Genomic DNA, 21,805 nt, shown 5'->3' with positions numbered 1-21,805 from the left:
TTGCTATAAGAATGGACCAGTTTCAGTTTCTGAAAAGTAAAGGTGCAGTAGTTTATGAAGTAGGAGCTAATATTTCAGGTGATGAGTACCGCAGACAAGAGATTGAAATCACGGAACAATCAGCTACAAACCCAAAAATACTTTTAGGCAAGCCAGAAACATTCATTGGTTCTGATATGTCGGATGGATACATTAAAATTAATGTCACTCTGATAAAGAAGCATTTAAGGTTATTGGCATTTGATGAAGGCTATCTTTTTGTTAAATGGAGAGCTTTCAAAAAGGCCTTCGGGAAAATGTCTGAAATATAGCTGGTAAAACCTGTTCCAATGAGTTCCAATGATCGCATTAACAGCAACACTTCTTCCACGTCAGATTCAGTTGCTTCAGACGGAACGAATTCAAAACCCTGTAGAGATCAGAGGCTCTGATGACAGACCGAATGTTATAATACATTTGCAGTTATCTCACTCCACCTTCAAAATAAGAACATCAGAAATGGAAAACTTCACGGGAAAACCTATCAAATTAATGTGTCACAATAGCAGCCAAAGGAAAAGGTCCAGCTATTATCTATTTTAGCAACAAATCTGATGCAGAACTGTTAAGTTGCTTTTTGAGTCAGAAAGGTATTCCTGCCTCTTGTTTCACAGGAAAGTTCTCAGGCTCAGACCAAAAACAGATCCACTCTAGTATGCTAGATGGAACAATTAGATGTCTATGTGCTACTCCAGCAGATGGGAGAGAAATTGACCTAAAAAATATTCGGACCGTTATAAGGGTCTGTCTAACAAAAAACTTTTCACTCTTGGTCTATGAACACTGTCATGCGGTTCGAGACTGTGAATCTTCTCGTGTTGTGATGCTAATATACAAATTTCGTTTTGTACAGAATTTGACATTCTGTAAGAAATCTGTTTCTGACAATGAAACTAAGACTCTTATTGTGTCTGACTTTGACGAGGACCAAAGAGATATCGAGGAACAAATATCATGATTTTGTCTGTTCAAACACCGCATAAAATATTTCGGAGAAGGACCTGATGACAATACAGTACGTGGGAAATGAAGATCGGGTTGCATGGTAATGCCCTCTTTTAGTACCCACGACAAAACAGAGGACTTAAAAAACATACAAAGTGTGTTTAGTATCTTACAAAGCAGAGGTATTCGTGAAATAGCAGACACGCGTCTATCTGCTTTTCTGCTTGGCAAGACAGATAAGTATTTGGCAAAAAAACTTTCAACTGAAGACTTTCAATCAAACGTTTATGGATGTATGTCTGATGGAAAATACTTGCCTGTCTTGTTGTGACAGGCTGTTGTTTTAGGTTACCTGGAAATGCATTTTGTTGAGCATTTTTTTACAGTGCCTGTTATGAATAAATTATTAAGACTTAGGGTACCAGTCTTAATAATTTCGGATCCAATATCTTTACCGTAAAAGACGAGGCCAAAGACAGAAGCAGAGATGTATAAGAAACAAAACAAGAAAATAACACGAGGAGGATCAGACAAGGTCCTGAGCTCTTAAAACAGAAAGATCTATAGAGACTTGCAACAGTACAAGATTTAAAATATATTGGCTATACCGACAACAGCTAAGACGAGGTTCTCTATATTCCTGACGTAAGAAAATTTGCAGACAATAGCTCCTGTGCTAAAGATTCCGATTTTGCAAAAAAGTTCTTGCAATTAACTCTGAAAAGTAGTGGACCTCTGATCACCACACAGACTCAGCTATTTCTGAATGATAAAGAATCTGATGTCATCCTAAAAATTAGGAAAAACCAATGTGCAGGAGTTAAGCAATGCTCAGGAGAAGCATGTGAGTACACGATGCAAAACTACTTTTCAAATAATAATTGTCTGTTATATCCTTCTTTGCACTTATCACAAAAAGAGTGTAAGGCCAAGATAGTATACATTAACACCTTTGAAGAAGAGAACTATAGAAGGTGGTTTATTGCAACGGGTGGCAAATCTACAAACGGACGACATTCCCACTCAGCGCCACCAGAAAACCACCTGATTCCTCAAGTATGGTGTGACATAGAAGATACCATTTTGAAATATTCCACAATCAGTTTTGCAGCTGTTCAGAGTGGAGTTGGACCGACATGTATCCCTGCCGAGAAGAACACGGCTGCAGCTTCTTTGCCTAGAATTTGAAAGGCAATATCGTATAGAACTAAAATGAGCAAGCAGTTTGCAATCGGCCTTGATCAAGTGTCGAAGACTGTTGATGTTCGGGCCAAAGCAATTTTGCATTTGAATATTCATTCCGATGCAAGGTAAATGCAGCGATAGAAGAGGCACCTGGACAGTACCGACGAACATACTCCTTGGAAAAGGGAAACAGTTTTTGCATCCTGATGTTTGATTTGAACATTGAACTGCTTGCAAAGGCCGATTTTTGTGAGCCTGACGTTACGTATCCCGACACGAACCAACCTTTTCGTTACCTTTTGAATATTGTAGTGTATGATGAAGTGACAATGGCTTACGTGGTTGTGGCAAGAGTCCTTATGTCTAACTTATCTGCAATGGCATACAAGACCGTTTTTGCTGAGATTTTTCGAATTGTAAAGGAAAAATATCCGACTTTTGAGCCACTTGACCTCATGGCAGTTGCCGACTTTAGAAAGGCCCAGAAAAAGGGTTACCTTGCAGCACAAAATGCATTAGGCAACAGGGGTTTTCCAATTACAACGTATTAAAGGATGTGTTGTTCACTGGAAGCGCAGTTACCATAGGGTATTACAAAAACTGTGCAGAACTTCTTTGGAAAGAGCTTTGTTCACATCTATTGCAGACAAGATCCCCTTGGCTAGGAACGAAGACGAAGCTAGTGCTTTATTTAGCATGCTCGAAGGGAAGCCTCATAAAATTTTTTTAATCCAAATTGTCCCAAACCTGAAGGAAACGGACTTCAAGGTGTGCTTGAACTGGACTGGAAATAAGGACTGGGCTGCCTGGTGGAGGCGAGCGAATAGACTTAAAATGATCTGTAAGTCAGTCTCAGACTTCACGGATGAGGAATGGAATCTTATTCCATCATCATCGAATGCCGTAGAGTCGCACAACCGCTTGTCTAGGGCACCAAGAAAAACAATCTCTGCTGCCATAAACTGGTATTTTGCGAGAGATCGACAAGCCATTACCAGGCATATTGCTCGATCTCTGGGTATTGTGATTGATCAGCAGGGCAAGCGTTGCCTAAAGCCTGGTGGGAAGAAGCCGAGTTTAAGTTCTGATGCCCTTTCAACAGATGTATGTGCATCGTCAAATAGTGAAAAGGAATTTATTGGGCCCTATATCCTAGTAGACACTGAAGACGAAAAAAAAAAATACGGTTTCCTGCTTGCCCTCGTATTTGAGCAGGACGATTTTGGCTATCGAGCTCGTTACCATGATACACCCGGCTTTTATGTCGATATTGAGGGCCCACAGGATCCTTTGTAAAGCTTAAGCCTCTTGAATTCGAACCTCCGCCACAAAGTAAGAAGAACAAAATTTGACCTCTTCAATACCATAGCCATTATTTAGGCTCATCTTCTGAAGAAATAAATTGTAATAATTATTTTGTTTTTCAAAATCTAACTTTTTGGCTCATTCTGCTGGGGAAGTGACTTTTATTTTTACATAAATATTGGACAAAAGAATTATTCTCTTACACTAATGGAACTAAAAAACTCTGTCAATTTACTGCATTCTGCAGAGGGATTAACCCACTTAATAGTAGTTTAAATCATTACTTTCGATAATCATGTCAGCTTCAAAACTCTTAAGCCCGTAATTTTGAGAATTGTGGATGATAAACCTTAAACAGGCTAAGTCAAGAATTCATAGCTAAAGTAGTTATTTTAGTTTGTAATGCATTTGCCACTGTTTAAATTCCGTGCACTATCTTATAGTACAACATATGTGCCTTAAAACTAAGAATAGTTTACAACTTTGCCATAGCTTTGTGATCAGGTAGAAGAGAACTCCAATTAATTTTATATTTTGTGCTGTATTTTGCTATTAAAATGCCATTAAAATGGGAATGTTGTATTTTCATTTTGTAAAAATTCACTTTGTTGAATATCCATATTTTCTGAAATGTACCATAAATTTCTTGAAGCATTTGATTCTAAGGTTTCTATAATATATAATCATAATATGGCCCAAAACTTTTGGTACAAATTCATTAGTCTTCGTAAGAAAGAAATAAGATAATGTATTGTGGGTGGGTATTTGTTTTTCATTATGTTTGTTGCTCTACCAATCCATCTGAAAATTAATTAAAGTATCTTTATTACCCTTGATCTTTCTTGAGAAGGAACACAGTCACTATTTGACCATTTTTCAGCAGTAGATATGGCTATGTCTACACTTTTTCTAGGGTGTAAAATCAGCTTCAAAATTCTCAAGTCTGTTAAGAGAAAACAGGTGTGATGAGTGTTAAAGAAATTAAATCCTTAATTCACTGCTAAAATAGCTTAACTCTTTGCTATCTGATATAGTCTTCGTCAGTTCTTTACTGCCTTGTACAGTTTCTTTGCCATTCTATGGTTTAACTTTTGTACCTTATAACCGAAAACATTTTAATGCTTAAGCCTTAGCTTTACAATTAGTCAGTAGCCCATATACACAGACATCAGATTGTGTGTTTCTAGTTACTATTTCAGTGATAAAATGTAAATTTCGTATATTTAGTATGTAATTGCATAGAATATCTATAATCTTTTGGTGTAGCATTGAGCTTCTGGAAGCAGTTGATTTTATGTTTCTCTAAATAGCTGATTCTAGTTTACTTTAACACTTTTTCTCATATGTAATAGCGTTTTCTATACGAATTTGTTGTAGAAATTATACTAAACGTTGATTTATCTATTTTACCAAATACATAAAACTCCTTAATGTAGTTTAAATATTTAAGTTACTGGATGTTTTTCGGTCTTTTTTTTGTGACATAAGTAGAGACCATATCTTTTTTTGTAATAATTAAGTTGAAGGTGATCTCTCCGGACAGTTATTTCTGCGCTTACATTGTTGCTGAGTAGCAGCTGCGTCTTTTGTCTTATAGATAAGTAATTTAGTATACGTTTCCTTTATGTTACTTTCTATAAATCTAAACTTTATTATTTCTATTGATAAAAATGTAAGCAAATTCACGCGCTTGGAGTTTTTGTTAACGATTACCGCTCTGCATATTTTGTCTTGCCTTTCTTATAACCCTTTATAGACCATCAGATCTCAAGCATTAAATACATCTCACAATTTTTATTTTATGATATTTTTATCTAGAATTTGTGCAAAATTCCTGAGGTCTCAGCAAAGTCAAAATATTTAGTGTATGCTTAAACCTGTGGTTTTGAAAGTTCCATTCTAGGAAAATGTGCTTAAGATTAGTCTGTAAATTGTGTTATTTCTTTCATTTTTAGTTGGATATGCTTTAAAAAGAAAAAGTAATTCCGTTTTATCGAGCAACTGTGATAAAAATTGGAAAAAAATTATTTTCGGTTTCATTAACAATTTTTAAGTATTTTGAATTGCCAATTTGCATTTGGCGAAAACCAAGCCTAAGAGCTGAAAAATTAATTAGGGAGTCTCTGAGTCAATTTTCTTTCTTTTATAGCTGTCTTTTATTTCTCAAGAAATATTGGTTACGCATTAAGTTTAAAATGTTTCACTTGTTGTCAGAGGAGTACAAAGAATTAATCTTTGGGCAAGGCCAATAACATTGTACTCCCACCGCGGTATTTTTTTCGATCACGACACTATGATGATGTAAATTTTTGTTCTTATTGGGTAATGTGCACTTAATAACAACCCCCTCTATCTGTTGCGACTTGATGTGTGTTATTTTAATGCTGAAATGTTTTTTATTTTTTAATTTTATATGAAAGAATTTATAATCAAAAAGTTTCATTGAAAATAAAAGCTTTGTGGTTGTGATTAAACTTGGAAAGCCCAAATTAAAGATAGGGCTAGGCTAACATGCAATAGGAATTTTTGTGAGTTTACTGCACTTGTGTGGTTTATTATGTTTACACTTACGACATATAATTAGGTCTCACTGTTATTCCAATCTCCTGATTTCTGCATATGTTTGAAGGCTGAAACAAATTATTTCTTTACTAACAGTAAAACTACATCTGAAACATTTAATAGAATTCATTCTAACATGCCAATTTATAAATTCTAAGGATTATTGCACACGTTTGTTAATTTCTGTGGCATTTATTATCCATGTAAGCACAAATTGATATTTTACCTTATTTGTGTAAGTCTTAGATTAATTTTGTTTTTGAACAGCATTTTAAAATTTGGCTCATACTGACAATATTTTTGGCATTAAAGACTTGCTTCTGTACACTGGAGACAATGAAGGTTATATGTTTGTTTTGGGCATCCTTAGTCGAACAGCAATTTGAAATTGTCCTCATCTTGACAAATTTTTTTCATTAATGACTTGATTACTTACTATAGAGAGGTTGATATTTTTATGTTTTTTATTGAACATCTGTGTATTTCTTATATGTCTTTTTTTTTTCATGATTAATAAATGTTTATATTGATTTGGTATATAAAAAAAAATTGATGTTGAGGGGGGCTTACAAAAAAGCTTTTAAAAAACATCAAAACCTTGTAGATATTCATAGGTTTTTCGTTGGACGAGTCTGAAACTCTTTTTTTTTGTGGTGGGGGGAACCTCCTACCCCCAGGACACAGCTTTAATAGCTGGAGACCAATTTTTTTTCTTTAAATAGTCTTAAAATAATTATCTAGCTAGGTATCAATTAGTATATTTGAGCCTCTCGGAATAATATCATAGTGCTTTTTAAGATTTCTTGTTCAGCAGTTGAAATTTTATCAACTACAGTTCACTGCATCTGCATACCATTGAAATGGTCAGACTTCTCCCAGAAGTCGGCTAGTGTGGCTATGGTAATTAAGTTAAGGAAAAGATATCAAAAACTGATACTTATGGCATTGAACTTTAAAGATAAAGCAATAAGACACTCCACCAAACCGTTCTTCTCCTTTTAAGCATCAAGACATACAAACAACAATTAAGACCCTTTGACCTCCTTTTGATTGACTATGGATTTTTGAAATTCGCTCACAAAGAAATCTCTTAAAAAAATCAAATAAAACAATTTTTTTATTCTGTTAAGATATTTAGCAAGAAATTTAAGAAAACAGGACAAATTGAAGAGTGTCTAATAGTAGAGTTCACAACTAACACTATTTACTAGATGTTTGCTTTAATTTTTATTATATGTATTTAATATTGAAAATTTATATATAAAACGATTTATTATACATGCAATTAAAAAATTATTATAACATAAAATTTATAAAAAATAAATTGAAACTAAAAGTGAAATTATTCAAACATAATTGCTTGTTGCCACTTTTCTGTGTAACGTGTACCAAATAAAATTGTCTTTCTGGTGTTTTCACTTGACAAGAAGAAGATTCAATTAGCAAGCAAAGAATAAAAATATTGGCTGCCTTAGATGTCAATGTAATTGTAAGATCAATCATTGGTTTTGATAAGGTAAGATTGAGTATATTATTTTCCTGCAAGAACATTTATACAAGAAGAATTACAATAACAAAACTTTTCCAGTTTTTGTCTTTAACTCTCAAGCTTATAAACTTTTGTAAAAATTTTTTTAACAAGACAAAAAATATACCCAATAATTTATTATATATGCAGTATATACAGCTAAAACGACCAGAAAAAACAACATACAGAACAGAAAAAAGGATTGTTGGCGTTGGGCGTTATCAAGGGTTATGCTAATGAAGATCAATGAAAACAGTCTTAAACAACTTCTTATGATATTTTCAGATGTACTAATTCAATTAAAATACTTCGTGTGAAATCAAAATTATATCATTTTATGGCTTATGTCTCATTTTTACTAAAGATGAGACAATCCTCTTCTGTCAAAAGTGTTCCTAGCTAATTCAAAATTAGCCCAATTTTGGCGTTTGTCTGCTTTTTTCTTAACAAAAGCAAACAAATGTCATATCTACATGCAATAACTCCCTAAGATAATATTTTTCTGTCAAAACTGGCTTATGTCTCTAACAATGCAAAATAAGACATTTCTGACTGCACCATTTGATCACTCGTGCTGAGTTTTCCCATGACATATGCATAACACATTTTCAACCAAAATCGCATATGTCACACTTTTAATTATCATATCAGAGTGGAACCTGTTCTTTGAATTCTTCACGAGCCACAGAGAAAATGACTTAGCTGGAGATTCTCGGGTAACAGGTGATGAAAGGGAGAGAAGAAGTAAATCCTATTGAAAAAGAGATTCTCTTGCACAGCCAAGGTTTAATTCTAGGTTGGCAGAAGGGAAAATAAACTTTTGTTTCCTAAAATTCTGTTGGCTCAGGTCCTTAACAATTAACTATAGAAGAAACCGAAGAATGCAAGCAGGAACAGTTCAGTCGAAAGATCTGCTGAAAGATATCTGAATATATCTAATAAATATGAGGCAATCAAGCCAGTAGCTCTGTAGCCCACAGAGTGAAGCAAAAGGAAAAGGGCTAAATAGTTTTACTGAAAAGGCCGTCGCTGTTAAATAGAAGAAGAATTATTTCAAAATCGAAATATATTTTCTTCTGATTATTTACGCTTCTAATCAGCAGTTGTACCAAACCAATTCTGCTCAACTCATCCTCAGGGCTATACTGTGGTGTTTATCCTCCCCATAGTATAGTGCAGACGGTTTGATATCTTTCTATTTTCCCTTGTTGTTTTAGTTTTATTTTGTGTTTAAAGCTTTTTCCAATAGGCAATGATTAGAAGTCCTCCAAAAAAAAAAAATTCCCCCCAGATCCCAAATCAAATTCCAGTGAAAGTGTCATAGTGAAAGATACCCATCCTGGCTGGTCAAGCACGCTATCTCATAGTTCTAATGATAGCTCAAATTCTGAGAATAGGACAATGATAAGTGTAGGGGCTAATGTCACTATAAATGATGATAATGGGTTCCAAGAGGTCCTTTCTAGAAGCTCTAAAAAAAGGAAAAAAAATCTCCCCAATCAAAAGCATTTCCCCTCTCCCCGACCAGGATCCTCCCTCCCCAGAACTTAGGAATTTACCTTAAAATTTCTCCTAATACCCCTTTTAAAATAAAAGAGATTACTGCAATAATAGTTGCAATTTTCAAATTGCTAAAATCAATGTTCTCTCTTAATATTCACCGTGATGGATCTCTGCTCATAGCTGTCCAAGATCAGAAATCAGCAGACACAATAATTAATCTAAAATCCCTTCTGAATAACCCAATTACTGCATATAAATGGAACCCAACGCAATCCCCAACAAATGTGGTAGTTTATGATGTTTCCCCAGAAATGTCCATTCAGGAGTTAAAAGAAGGGCTCTCAGATAGGGCTGGAAACACAATCCCTGTTGAAGATGCTATCCAACTTGGCAAACCTAACTCTAATGGCCTAAAAATAAGTAGATTCTTTTCATTTACACTGAAGGAAAAAATTAATATCCCAGAAAAGTTATTCCTATTTGTCAAACCGCACAAGGAATACATACCAAAGCCTATCCAGTGTCAGAAATGTCTCAAACTGGGACACACAACAAACAAATGCAATGAAATTCTCCTAGAGTGTAGTCATTGTAAAGCATTCCATCCCAAAGAGCTGACAACTTGCAACAACACTCAGCCTACTTGTATCAATTGCAAAGGCCCACATGAATCAACCAATAAATCACTATGCCCTGCATATAAGAAAAGAGCACTAACACTCCAAATAACAACAGAGAAGGCCATTCCATACCCATTTGCAGCAATGGAAGCAAATGCTTCCCAACAATACCACATAAAGCCCGTAATAAAACCAACAAAAAACCCCGAGTCAAACGCCCCGAATGCATCAAGTACCCCGTATAAAACACCATCCTCTAAGCCTCCTCGCTCACATCCCTATCCTAAGTACTTTCCAATTACACACGCCGCCTTCCCGTGTTTTATGTGGTCCGTCGGCCCCCCCCCCCTCTCAAGAAGAAACACCACAGACTGACGAGAAGGCATTAATCCGTTTACTGACAGATATGATGGATAACCGCACATGAACTCCCAAATATATGCTTCTTCATTTTCAACTGCAATGCAATTAAGTAAATTAGTATATATAAAGTACATACATCAGAAATCATGGCAAAATTGGAAAAAATCTACATTCCTTATGATATCCTCATTCAAACAAAAGAAGATCTTGATTTACTTTTAATAAAGCTGTACTCGCTATAGTTAGGTCTCACTGACGTCTGTACTACATATCTTGCTTTGTAAAGTGTTAAAATGCTTTAAACACCACAAAATCTCATTATCAGCCAAGAGCCTAGCCAACTATACTTGCACAAAGAGCATAGAAATCGACATCTACCATCTCATAATTGAACTCGAGTCAAAAGAGTCAAAAGATCTACTGAAAGATATCTGAAAATATTTAATAAATATGAGGCAATCAATCCAGTAGCCCTGTAGCCAACAGAGCAAAGCAAAAGGAAAAGGGTTAAATAGTACTACTGAAAAGCCCGTTTGCTGTTAAATAGAAGAAGAAGAAATGCTAAATAGAAGAAGAAGACTTGACAACAGTTTGGTCAATAACAAATCTGACTGTAGGTGAATAAAAAGTCTGAAATAAGATAATATATGTAAATTACTATTACAGTACTACCTTTAACCTACAAAACATAGATTTTTAAAAATTTAAATCATCATTTAGCAGTTCAGCTTATTTGGGAGTCCTCCTAAATCATAATTTTAAATACATAAAACAAGTAAAATCAATGTTGATAAGTTTCAGTGGCCATAAAAGGAGCTATATCAATTCCCAAATGAATTGAAAATGATCAGAAGAGGAGGAGAGGCACCTGCCATAAATATTTTAAACTTCAGTGTTTTGAGCGAAATTAGTCTTTCCTGGCAGTACTCTCTATTCACTTTAAAGCATGTTAGTTAGCAACTGTTCAAAAAGATGATATAATGGTAGAAGAAATAGATTGATGGTTGTATAATTTGCATTTTAGTAGAAGACTTCTTACCCACATAGGTAAATTGTCTCTATGCCTTAGAGACACAATTTCTTCTGATCGTTGGATATAATCGCCAAACTGCAGATAGAATCTTACTATCTGCCTAGTTTTAGATGTATCAGAATCATACGGCACCATTATTATCCAACTAGTTCTATATACTAGATGATTTAGATAATCAATTTATTTGGATAGTTGGATATTAACCCAAAACTGCTTAGAGAATCTTCTTATCTCACTAGTTGGATATATATCAGAGAAACACTAAGCACCACTACTATCCAACTATGTAGATATTCTCTATGCCTAAGAGAATCAATTTATTTGGCTAGTTGGATATAAACCCCAAACTGCTGAGACAATCTTCTTATCTGCCTAGTTGGATATATATCAGAAAAACTAAGCAAAATTACTATCAAACTTGGTAGATATTCTCTCTGCCTAAGATAATCAATTTATCTGGCTAGTTGGATATAAACCCCAAACAGCTTAGAGAATCTTCTTATCTGCCTCGTTGGATATATATCAGAAATACTAAGCTACATTATATCCAACTAGGTAGATATTCTGTATATTGCATAGACAGTCAAATATTCAGCTAGGTAGGTAAAGGTGTAAGAGTCTTTTTCTGTCTAGCATGATATTTTATCTTGATACTAAGTGTAGTTGGATAATATTTTTACATTCTATAGAATGTAATTTTTTTAAGAATATCCATTGGGCACCTTCCCAGATATTTTCTCAGTTTAGCTGTATCTAAATCTCTCATCTCAATGTCCTTATATACTACTACTTCTAGCAACTCATTACACCACCAAGGCCAACACAACTGCAAATGGTCCTCCTCAATTCTGATTTATTCAAATCTTACTGCCTTCCAAGAAGTTTTGGTAAATTTTCAGCAGTTCATATTATTGATTTACAAATAAGGTGAACATACTACTTGATGCCTTTTTATGCTCTTGACAAATATAATAATGATTTTTGTTGGAAATGAATTTTACCCCCACCCCTATATATGCCATTTCAGGGTATATGTTTGCACATTAGGGGGTGGGGGTGAATTTTAAACTTACCCCTCATTTACATCAGAAATAAACTTTACCCCTGCCCTCCTAATGTGCAAATGTATACCCTTAATTGGTATATATAGGCATGGGGATAAAATCCATTTCCAACAAAAATGATTGTTATATTTCAAAAGAGCACAAAAAAGACATTGAGTAATATGTTTACTCTATTCACAAGTCAATAATATGAACTGCCAAAAATTTTGCTATTTTTTTATGTTCCTTCTTATGAACTCTTCCACTCCATTTGGGGGTGACCTACTTTTTGCTTGGATAAAATTCTACTCGTTCTTGTCATTTGGCTCTCCAGAGATGTATATAAGTTTTCAAAAGAAACGTATTGGTCAAAAATTGCAGGATAATTGTATATTTTCTGTTTGTTCCATCCAAATTTACATGCAGGGGCTGTGAATATTATTAGGGACTGGGGGAGGTTGACACATGCTCCTCAGTTGTTATCAGATGATACTGTTGACAAAAATACTTTAAGAGAAGAACAGTATGGTTTTAGAAAAGGTAGATAATATATTGACCAAATTTTCACTCTCAGGTTAATAATTGAGAAGTGCTTGAGTTTTCAAATACTCTGTTGATCTTTTGTTTGAAGGAATCATTAGGTGGGTTTGAAGCTCACCCCTAGATGTTTCCTCATTTGGATGATCAAGAAGGAACTCCGTGCTCAGAAGTATGGTACTTTGGAACCTTGTCTAGAGCCTATAACCTTGTAGTAAAACCTTGTAACCTTATAGTAAAATTAATATTCAAATTTAATTTTAATTATTCATTGTTTTTTTGTTTTTTCCTGTAAAATCAAGTTTATATCAGATATTGCCTTTCAATTGATGGAAGCTGAGCTACCCCCTCCCCCCTACACAAATGTCATATTCTCCCAAAATGTGTCTAATAGAAACTTTGAGATAGCCAATCTATTCAAAATAGTCTAAATATCATATAACAAGGCTTTTTGGGTTGAAACAAATCCCAGAGATTTGGGGCAGGGGTTGTAAGTTATGTCCAGAGGGCATTTAATGTTTTTATGGAAGGGATGGTTGTTTAACTTCAGAAGAGGCTTAGTCTTTATCCATGAAAAAGACTATGTCAATATAAAACAAACTGAAATTAATAAAAAAAAAACTTCATACAAGATAAGTTTAAAAAAAAAAATAAAGAACTCTGTTAAACCAAAAATGAACAGAAATGGAACCAAATAATCTATCAAGCATACAAATACCACAAATCAGTATCAATAAATACATGAAACCCAAAACAAACAGAAATTGAAATAAGTCAAACTCAAAATGAGCAGAAATTATTCTGAGTAGGGTTCTAAACCCTATGCTTTTTAAAAGCCAGAATATAATTTCTACTTTGAACCTCCTGAGCCTTCTTTCTCTGTTGTCCAAATCCATAAAAATGGACAATTCTGGGTTTCAAGGCTTGTGTGATGCCTGGTAGGAATGATCTCAGTTGGCCTCACACCACTATCTTTGTAGGGGAAAATCCATCTTGCCTGCTTAGCTGAAACAGGTCAGTGTCTATATACTGGAAGGGGTAGTCCAGTATTTTGCTCACTATCATTGGCTCATACTGTTGGCTGGGGGCAACCTTTGCACATACCTTGCATTAGCTGACCAACCTTTTGATGTCTTGTGTGATGCTTGGCTAGAATACAGATGTCCTGGCCCTTTCTTTCCCTGCTCCTACATCAGAAACACATAGTTGGTCTAGTATGCCTGCTCTCATAGATCTTAGAATGGCCATTCACAATGAGTTCACTAAGTTCAGCCAATTCTTAATGGTAATTTTAGAATTATCTGAATTTTTTGTCCAGGTTTTTCTTGTTGCTTGACCAGCCCTCTTTTATAGTTTGTATCAGGGGGTTCAATACTTTGCCTCTTACTCTTGTAAGATGTATTTGGGCTAGCCTTTGGCTTGCTATGGGTATGATTTAAGCAACTGAGTGGATCACAGCTTCCATGTGTAACTGTGACTCCATGTCTATTTCTGCAAGGGGCATGTGAGATAGGGCATCCACCACAGGGATAGGGTTTTCAAGTCTGTACTTCAGCTTGATATCATATTACTGAACAGCTAAAGTCAGGCACTGTAGCCTTTGAGGTGCTTTTTTTTATGGATTTCCATATGATAAACTTAAGAGGTCTGTGGTACCTCAGATCTTTCTCCTGAATAGATATTGGTGGGATCTTTTGCAATTAAATGGTATTGTAATCATTTCTTTCTCCATTTGCAAGCAATGCTGATCTGGTTTGTTTAGGGAATAATATGCAAAGGCAACCGTTGCTTTGTCTATTATCAGTTGTGCATTCAGACCTTGCTGGGAAACATAATCATTTAAATCTCCTTGAATTCCAAATCAAAGTTTGAGAAGTTTTGTTGCCTTGTTGCTAGTGGGATTCCATACAAGTTCTTGCTCTGGATCAAGGCTGATGCTGCTTCTGTCAATCTTCAGCCAAATCTAGTTAAGAAGGTTGCATTGAAAATGCATTTTTCTCTTGAAACATACTCCATTGTTGCTTCTGACTTAGAGTACTGCCCTAAGTTTTGCATCATGTACAGCATTGTTATAACCATTGCCTGTTATGTTATCCACAATCAGCCTGACATCTAGTTTGGCTTAGTCATTTGAATAGGTACCAAAGATTAAAAAACCCATTAAGTGGAGTTTTGTTAAAGCTATTGTCTCTCCTTGTTTTGTTGCTCAAGGTAATTTATATCTTTGGATTAACTAGTAATCTACTTTTTCATAAGTCGGATACTAGGTGAATGGTAATTTATTCACAGGGCTAACTCATCACCTCTTTGAATAAAATACCCACCTCAAAATGGTACCATGCAGGGCTATAAGAGCAAACATGAGTTTGGGGTGGATGGTTCTCTGTAGTAACTTTGGCCCTTAAAAATGAATATAACTTTTAATTTCCAATTAAATAACCCCCCTTCCAAGTTTCTACTACCACTCCTTTCATTCAAAGTGGCCAGGGTAAAAAATATATGGAAGACATGGTGCTCTCTACTAAGACACTGCTGTTGTAGTGACTTTTATAAAGTGGCAATTTTTATCTCTTAAAGAAGTAGCTTTTTTGTCATACTTTTGTTTTCAATTTGAGAGGAACTTTCCAAGGACAATTGGATATGAAACCTAAGAGTTTAGGATCAGACAATGTAGAAGATGGTTGAAAAAACTTTAAGAAAATAGGATATAAAGTAGCAGAAAGTATCTTTGGGAGGAAAGTTGGGCAAGTAGAAAAGACATTAAAGTGTGAATTAGGGAAATGTGAAAAAGATGCCATGGATAAAATTACCATGTATCTGGAAGATGCCGCCAAACAACACAGTGGCAAAATATTTTATATAGAAATTGAGAGGAAGTAGTATTTCTGTTAAAGATAGGAACTGGACCTCAATTAGTTATAAAGAAGGTGCTAAAACAGATGGGCAGAACATTTTGAGAATGTGTTAAACAATCAAACAATGAGAATGTTTTTATGTAAATAATTGTTTTTGTTGTTTTTTTGCTTTTGTTCTTGATGTACTCCACTTCTTTTTGTTCATAGTGGGCAATAAATAAATTATTATTGTTATTAATCATAAAGCTGTAGGACAAGATGCAGAAAAAAGTGAAATTTGTCACAATTTGGAAGTAAATGAAGATCTGTTTTATGAGGAGAACTTAGTGATAGTACTAAAAAGATTAAATAAGAAGGCCTCAGGTGCTTGTAGAGTGGTAAATGAGTTTTTTAAATTTCATGGTTGCGAAATTAGAGATACAATACTCAAGAATATGAGTATAGATTTTGAATATGGGGAAGTACCTTGTGAATTCAGAAAAACTTTAATTAAACACCTTCATAAGAAATTGATAAGAGTGTTTACGGTAATTACAGAGACATTTGTATGATTTATGTAGAAAGCAAGTTACTAATTATGATAATGCTTATTAGATTAAGAGATGCTGTAGATACAGATTTAAGCAAGGTTTCTGTAGAGCATACTATTGTGCTCTGCAGAGATTCAGCCAATCAGGAGTCAGTCAGAAAATATACGTTTAGATATCAGGTGATAATTAATTAAGACTTCTAAAGCTGTCTGAATTGCTTGGAGCTCACACAGAAAGGATAGGAGTAAGATTTGGACAGAGATATAGTATTATTAATGAAAAAGGAATCAAAGAGGCAGTATCTTTATCATGTTCTTTATTTAATCCATCAGAGCACACTTTATAATCATCAGGGAAATTAGTGGAATTTTTCAAATTAGAATTTGATATACTACTGCGTTTGAGAAGTATGATATGTCTAGCAGCAAGAGGTAGAAGTGAAAAAAAAAAACATTGTATGGTCAAATTGTTTATCAGCATCAATCCTAGCAGAAACAATCAGTTAGGCTGCATAAAAAGAACTGACTGTACTTTAAAAAGAAATTCTGCTAGTGTATAAGATTATGATAATTTAGCCAGGATTGACTTGTTCATGAAGAAGAAGCAATCAGTCATTATTATTGTAAGAAAATCAGCATACTTTCTGTCAGGGAATTTTTTAAGGTCCATTTGACTAACAAATGGCAACCTGAAATACAATTTTAACTTGGTTGTAGAATTGTTTTGAGAATTGGGAAAATATCCTTGGTTCTTTGAAAATCCTTAATTACCTTGATTCTGATCAGTTGCCCCATCACTTAATTATTGCTCACCAACTTTTAGGGGTAGGGGCTAGTCAATCCTTCAATGACAAGCAGAAGCCTCAAAAATTGTATTTTTTTAATTGAAGTCCCCCTATTTTTCTAAGAGACTATTCAGGTCTGTCCAAAAGAGAAGGGGGTAATATACCCATAATATGCCTTCTTGACACTGAGGATATCAGTTATGCAGTTTGTTTAGAGCTATTTGACTGTAAAATTAAAAATTGGATTTATATGTACATGAGGGGGAGAGAGTAGGTGACATTATATCCAAGATTAATACTGCCCAAATAACCCCCACCTGACTTGGAACAGTGATGACTATAAATCCAGTTCATGTTGTTTTAGTCTTTGATCTTATCAGACAAAGTTAGTTATTAAATTTAAATTTTTTAAATGTTATTGTATGAAATCATGCGGTTTTAAAGGCTAGTAGAAAACTTCATTTTTGTGAAGTTTCAAACTAAAAATTTCTTATTCTATACTGCTTACTAATGTGAAGTTTTGCTTGATATGAATTTATCAATTTTGTTCAAGTCCTGGTCATCAAAATAAAATCAACTTTGATTGGTATTCCATCTTATTCAATTTCACAGCATGTTGATAAATATCTTTGAACAAAAACATACCATTTGGACAAATATTTGTATAACAAGCTCAACCACCAACTTCTACTGAAAAAGAAATCTTTTTATGACTTTTAGATGTCCTTCAATAAAGTCATACTGTAAGAACTTGGAATTTTTACTGTAAGAACCAAAGACTCGCCTTGCAACCTGCCCCCTAAATGTGCGAATTGTGCTGGCGATCATGTATCTTATAGCCTTAAATGTCCTAAGCTTTGTGAAATTGTTGCAAAATCTGATCAGAAATGAATGTAACATATACTAGTATATGCTCTTTTAATATTAATGGAACCAAGGACAAAGATATTTGCATTGACAGTTTGTTGAGCTCTTTTGATATAGTGTTACTTCAAGAATATTTATTGACCAGTGCCAGCGTTAATTTTTGCGTAGATGTCCTGATCATGTCATATTTACCAAAATTGCATGGCGTACACGTGGTCGACCCTCAGGAGGTCTTGCGTGTATCATCAAGCATCAACTCTGCCATTTCCCCCCTAAGTGTTATGGTTCTGATAATCATTATCTCGCAATCAGATTTGGCAATACTGTTATAATTAACGTTTACTTGCCGCATAATAAGAACAATATGCTTTCTTTTACTGCATTTACTAAGACCTGTGTCAAGTTGAAGAATTTAATCGATGGGATCTGTGCAAATGGATATGATTGGTTATTAATTGGTGATTTGAATTGTGATATAAATTCAAAGTCTCCCTGATCCGAAACCCTCTTAAATAGCCTCCCCCCCCCCCCGGTTTTTGGATTATAAATAAAGATTTGCCTTATACATATATTCATAATACTGGTTCTTGCTCTAACCTTGACCATTGTGTCTGCTCAGCCGATCTACCAACATCTAGTGTTCACTTTGACGAAGAAGAGAGGTACTATGACCACCTACCCTTATCGTTACAAGTTTTTATTTCTGCTAATTTGGTGATTAACTCTCCTTGTGTAAATAATTCCAAGTGGTTTAAAAATCGTAATTGGAATCGTACAAATTGGCCTTTATATCTAGCTACTCTAGCCTCCCTGTTTCACAGTATTAAAGTATCATATAACCTGTTATGTTGCAGTGTTTTTTCATCCAATGCTCGAGCCCAATTAAACATGTATTATAATGGCATTGTAGACTGCATGAAGAAGGCTGAAGAAGTCACAGTTCCTAGTGAAATGGTTCGTTGCCGTACTCGTAAACCTATGTGGAATATTAACCCTGAGTTAAAGAAAATTAAAAATCAAGCAAAATTGTGGCTCCGAATTTGGATTGCCTGCGGGCGTCCGTCTACTGGTAATGTTTCTGATATTAAACGGAAAACTAAAATTGCTTTTAAGCGTCGATTATGATGTATTTGGGAATCTGGTGCCGAATTTCCGAAAAGTTCCAATGAATGGAAGCATGTTGTTAATTCTTCAAGACTTGATGGTTCACATGTTGACAATATACCGCAACGATCCTGGATTCAGTATTATTCAGTTTTTTTTTTCTGTTGTAAATTATGCTGTTCAATTTTGAATTGCTGTTCAGTTATGTTTTCAATTCTTTTGTCTCGTTGTTTACCCCCTAAAGTGTCACAACAAAATGCCATTCCCGTTTCTGTTGACGCCAATATGCGCGTCGATTAAGCGACTGAAATGTCAGTCCTATGATATAGATGGTATTTGTGCTTTTCAGTTGAATCTGCATTCAAAAGAGTTGCTATCTCATTTACAGCTTTTATTTCAAATGTGTCTTTGTAATTCACTTGTTCCTGATAGTTTCCTTGGTGGCACGGTTACCTCGATTTTGAAGCGAGGTAAAGGTCCTAATAAGTGTGATTCGTATAGGCCTATAACTCTCGCATGTAATATTAGCAAGTTATTTGAGTATATTTTATTATCTCACGTTTTTGATTTAGTTAACTATGATGCAAATCAGTTTGGGTTTAGAAAACGAATTGGTTGCCCGCATGCGCATCGAGCCCTTTCAGTTCTTTTAAGAGATGCAAGCGTTAAGGGACAAGTTCTGCATATATATGCCCTTGATGTGTCCAAAGCATTCGACAGTGTTGTTAATTCACAGACCCTTTACTATTTATTTAAGCTAGGGACAAACGACTCTATTCTTTTGGTTTAAAAAGGTTGGAATCTTAATTCTTTTGTAAGATTGAATTCAAATGGTAAGATTTTTGGGATATACATGTTCGCCGTGGTGTTAGACAGGGAGGGGTGCTTTCTTCATATATTTCCAGTGCTTGTTTATCAAGTGCCCTTTTGAAGGTACCCTCTACCTGTTTTCCCGGATTTTCGGATGTGTCTGACTTAGGATACGCCGACGATCTGCTACTTATTAGTCGGTCGAAAGTTGGGTTAGCACAGAGTGTTAATAATGTCCGTTCTTCTCTTGAAAAAATTGGTTTATCCCTAAATACTGCCAAATGTGAATATTTGTAGTTTAATGATAAGTTTGGTATGGGTGGTTTAGATTGCCGTCTTTTTATTACTCCCCGTGTTTCTAGTCTCAGGTGGCTTGGGATCTCGATTTGTGATTCAGTTTCAGCTCTCCAGTGAAAAACTGTATCTGATATTAAAGATAAATTAAACATGGGTTATGCTAAGATAGTTGCTAATCTCGGTCGTTATAATAGGCGCGGTCTCACGAAATATTACTCGACTTTTTGTGATCATGCTATACTTTTTGTGTCTGGACTTTACCCTCTGTTTCGAGAAAGCGATCTGAATCTAATCCGCATTTATTATTTCTGGTATTGCAAGTTCCTTCTTTATTTTAAACGTCCCTACCGTAATAAAAAAATAGTTTCTCGGTTTGTTGCTACTGATATTATGCGTATTCTGCACCATCATCAACATGTAATTACTTCTGATGCGTGTTTAAGGCTGGGTCCTCATCATCGCCTTATCCGGTTGTTTAGTGCTGTTTGATATATTTGGTTAATTATTTATTTGTCATTTTTTGTAGTGAATTTATTTTTCATTTTTTGTAGTGAATTTTTATTTCTTTCTTTTCTTTTTTACTCCACTATTTTTGCTCATGTACGTGGGTTATAAATAAAAAAAATAAATAAATAAATATGTGCTTGAATGCCTTTTACTTTGTTCCAGGTAAAACCGTCTGACCCAGGTTCAAAATGGATCTTGAGCTTGTTTATTGTCCTAATTATTTTTCTATTGATGACATTGCTGCTACTGAAGAAAGAGTTCTGTGTAAATTCGAGAGACCCATATTAAAACTAGGATCATTGGACCCCTCGAGTGACTCACCTGATGTACTTGCTGGTACTAAACTGGAATTGCCATTTTGGCTGGCTTCATTTCTTTTTAAGCAAAGGATAGTTTCTATCGAAGTTCCCAAGTTTTACAAAGATTACTACAGGTAGGATCTTACAAACTGATATTTACATATATTTGTAGTTGGTGATGGGATGGTGCAATGGCACCAATTAGCAAAATCATAGAGAGGGGGGAATATAGTTTTCGAAATCTGCATAGGGAGATTTGTTTTTAAATTGTTCAATTAACGTGTGCAGAAAAGAGTTTTCAGTGAAAATTCCAAAAAGGCCATCTTTTAAGATCTACAAGGGGGGAGGCAATTGCCCCAATTATTTGTTATCCCTTTTTATCGTTAATTTGCTGTACTGATGTTTTGATCCAACGAATTAAATTGTTGCATTTCAATAAGGGCTCTCTCAAGCAAGGAACTATAAGATTAAGAATTGACATATGAAGCATAGCTGCTAAATAAAGGGTTCTCTATCTTCATTTTATTTTTCATAATCTCAGCCTTCCTTGCATAGTCTAAATGTATTTTAAATCCATTGTTTGACTTAGTGTACAAGTATTATAAAAAAAAACACATTAGTAGGCCTTTCATCCTTACAAGGCTTAACTGCAGCCAAGAACAAAAATATAAAACTTTTTGTACCAGCAAGTTAGCTAATTCGAAAAAAAAAACAGTATAAATATGGAAAATCATTAGATAAGTGTAAATACTTTTAGAAATCCCAGGCCCTGATCAAAAAGTATGCGTTCGTTGTTGGTAAGTAACAATAAAAGGAGAAAAGCCAGAATATTAGGTACATAGCCTAGAATAATATCATCTGTCTGTTCATGTATAAAGAGGTTTTACAAGAAAAAAAATTAAACCAAATCAAAAATGGTCATTTCCACGTTACAGGGAATTTTGTGGGGTTTGTTGAGCTAAATCAAAGCACACTATGTGCATGCAGGTTGTAAACAGGGTGTATACCAGGAACAGCTTAGGGTATTGAGTTGGAACTTACAGAGAATTATGAGGGGGATGTTCAGTTGACCATTTGGGAATTCGTGCT

General features: G+C 34.7%; 1 protein-coding gene across 1 annotated transcript in view; it reads left to right on the top strand.

Moving 5' to 3' along the window:
* Positions 1–21,805, top strand: part of Psf3 (DNA replication complex GINS protein Psf3) — a 55,963-nt gene that overhangs the window by 5,509 nt on the left and 28,649 nt on the right. Inside the window, exon 2 of the mRNA XM_089097479.1 lies at positions 20,580–20,850. Coding sequence (XP_088953605.1) covers positions 20,606–20,850 — 245 coding nt within the window. The 5' untranslated portion in view covers positions 20,580–20,605. The remainder of the gene's footprint in view (positions 1–20,579; positions 20,851–21,805) is intronic.

Source organism: Artemia sp. Qi Xiang Cuo, chromosome 12 (assembly GCF_049724085.1).
Source record: "Artemia sp. Qi Xiang Cuo chromosome 12, ASM4972408v1, whole genome shotgun sequence".
Classification (NCBI taxonomy): domain Eukaryota; kingdom Metazoa; phylum Arthropoda; class Branchiopoda; order Anostraca; family Artemiidae; genus Artemia; species Artemia sp. Qi Xiang Cuo.
Note: the sequence above shows the minus strand (reverse complement) of the source record. Positions and strands in the feature narration are given on the sequence as shown.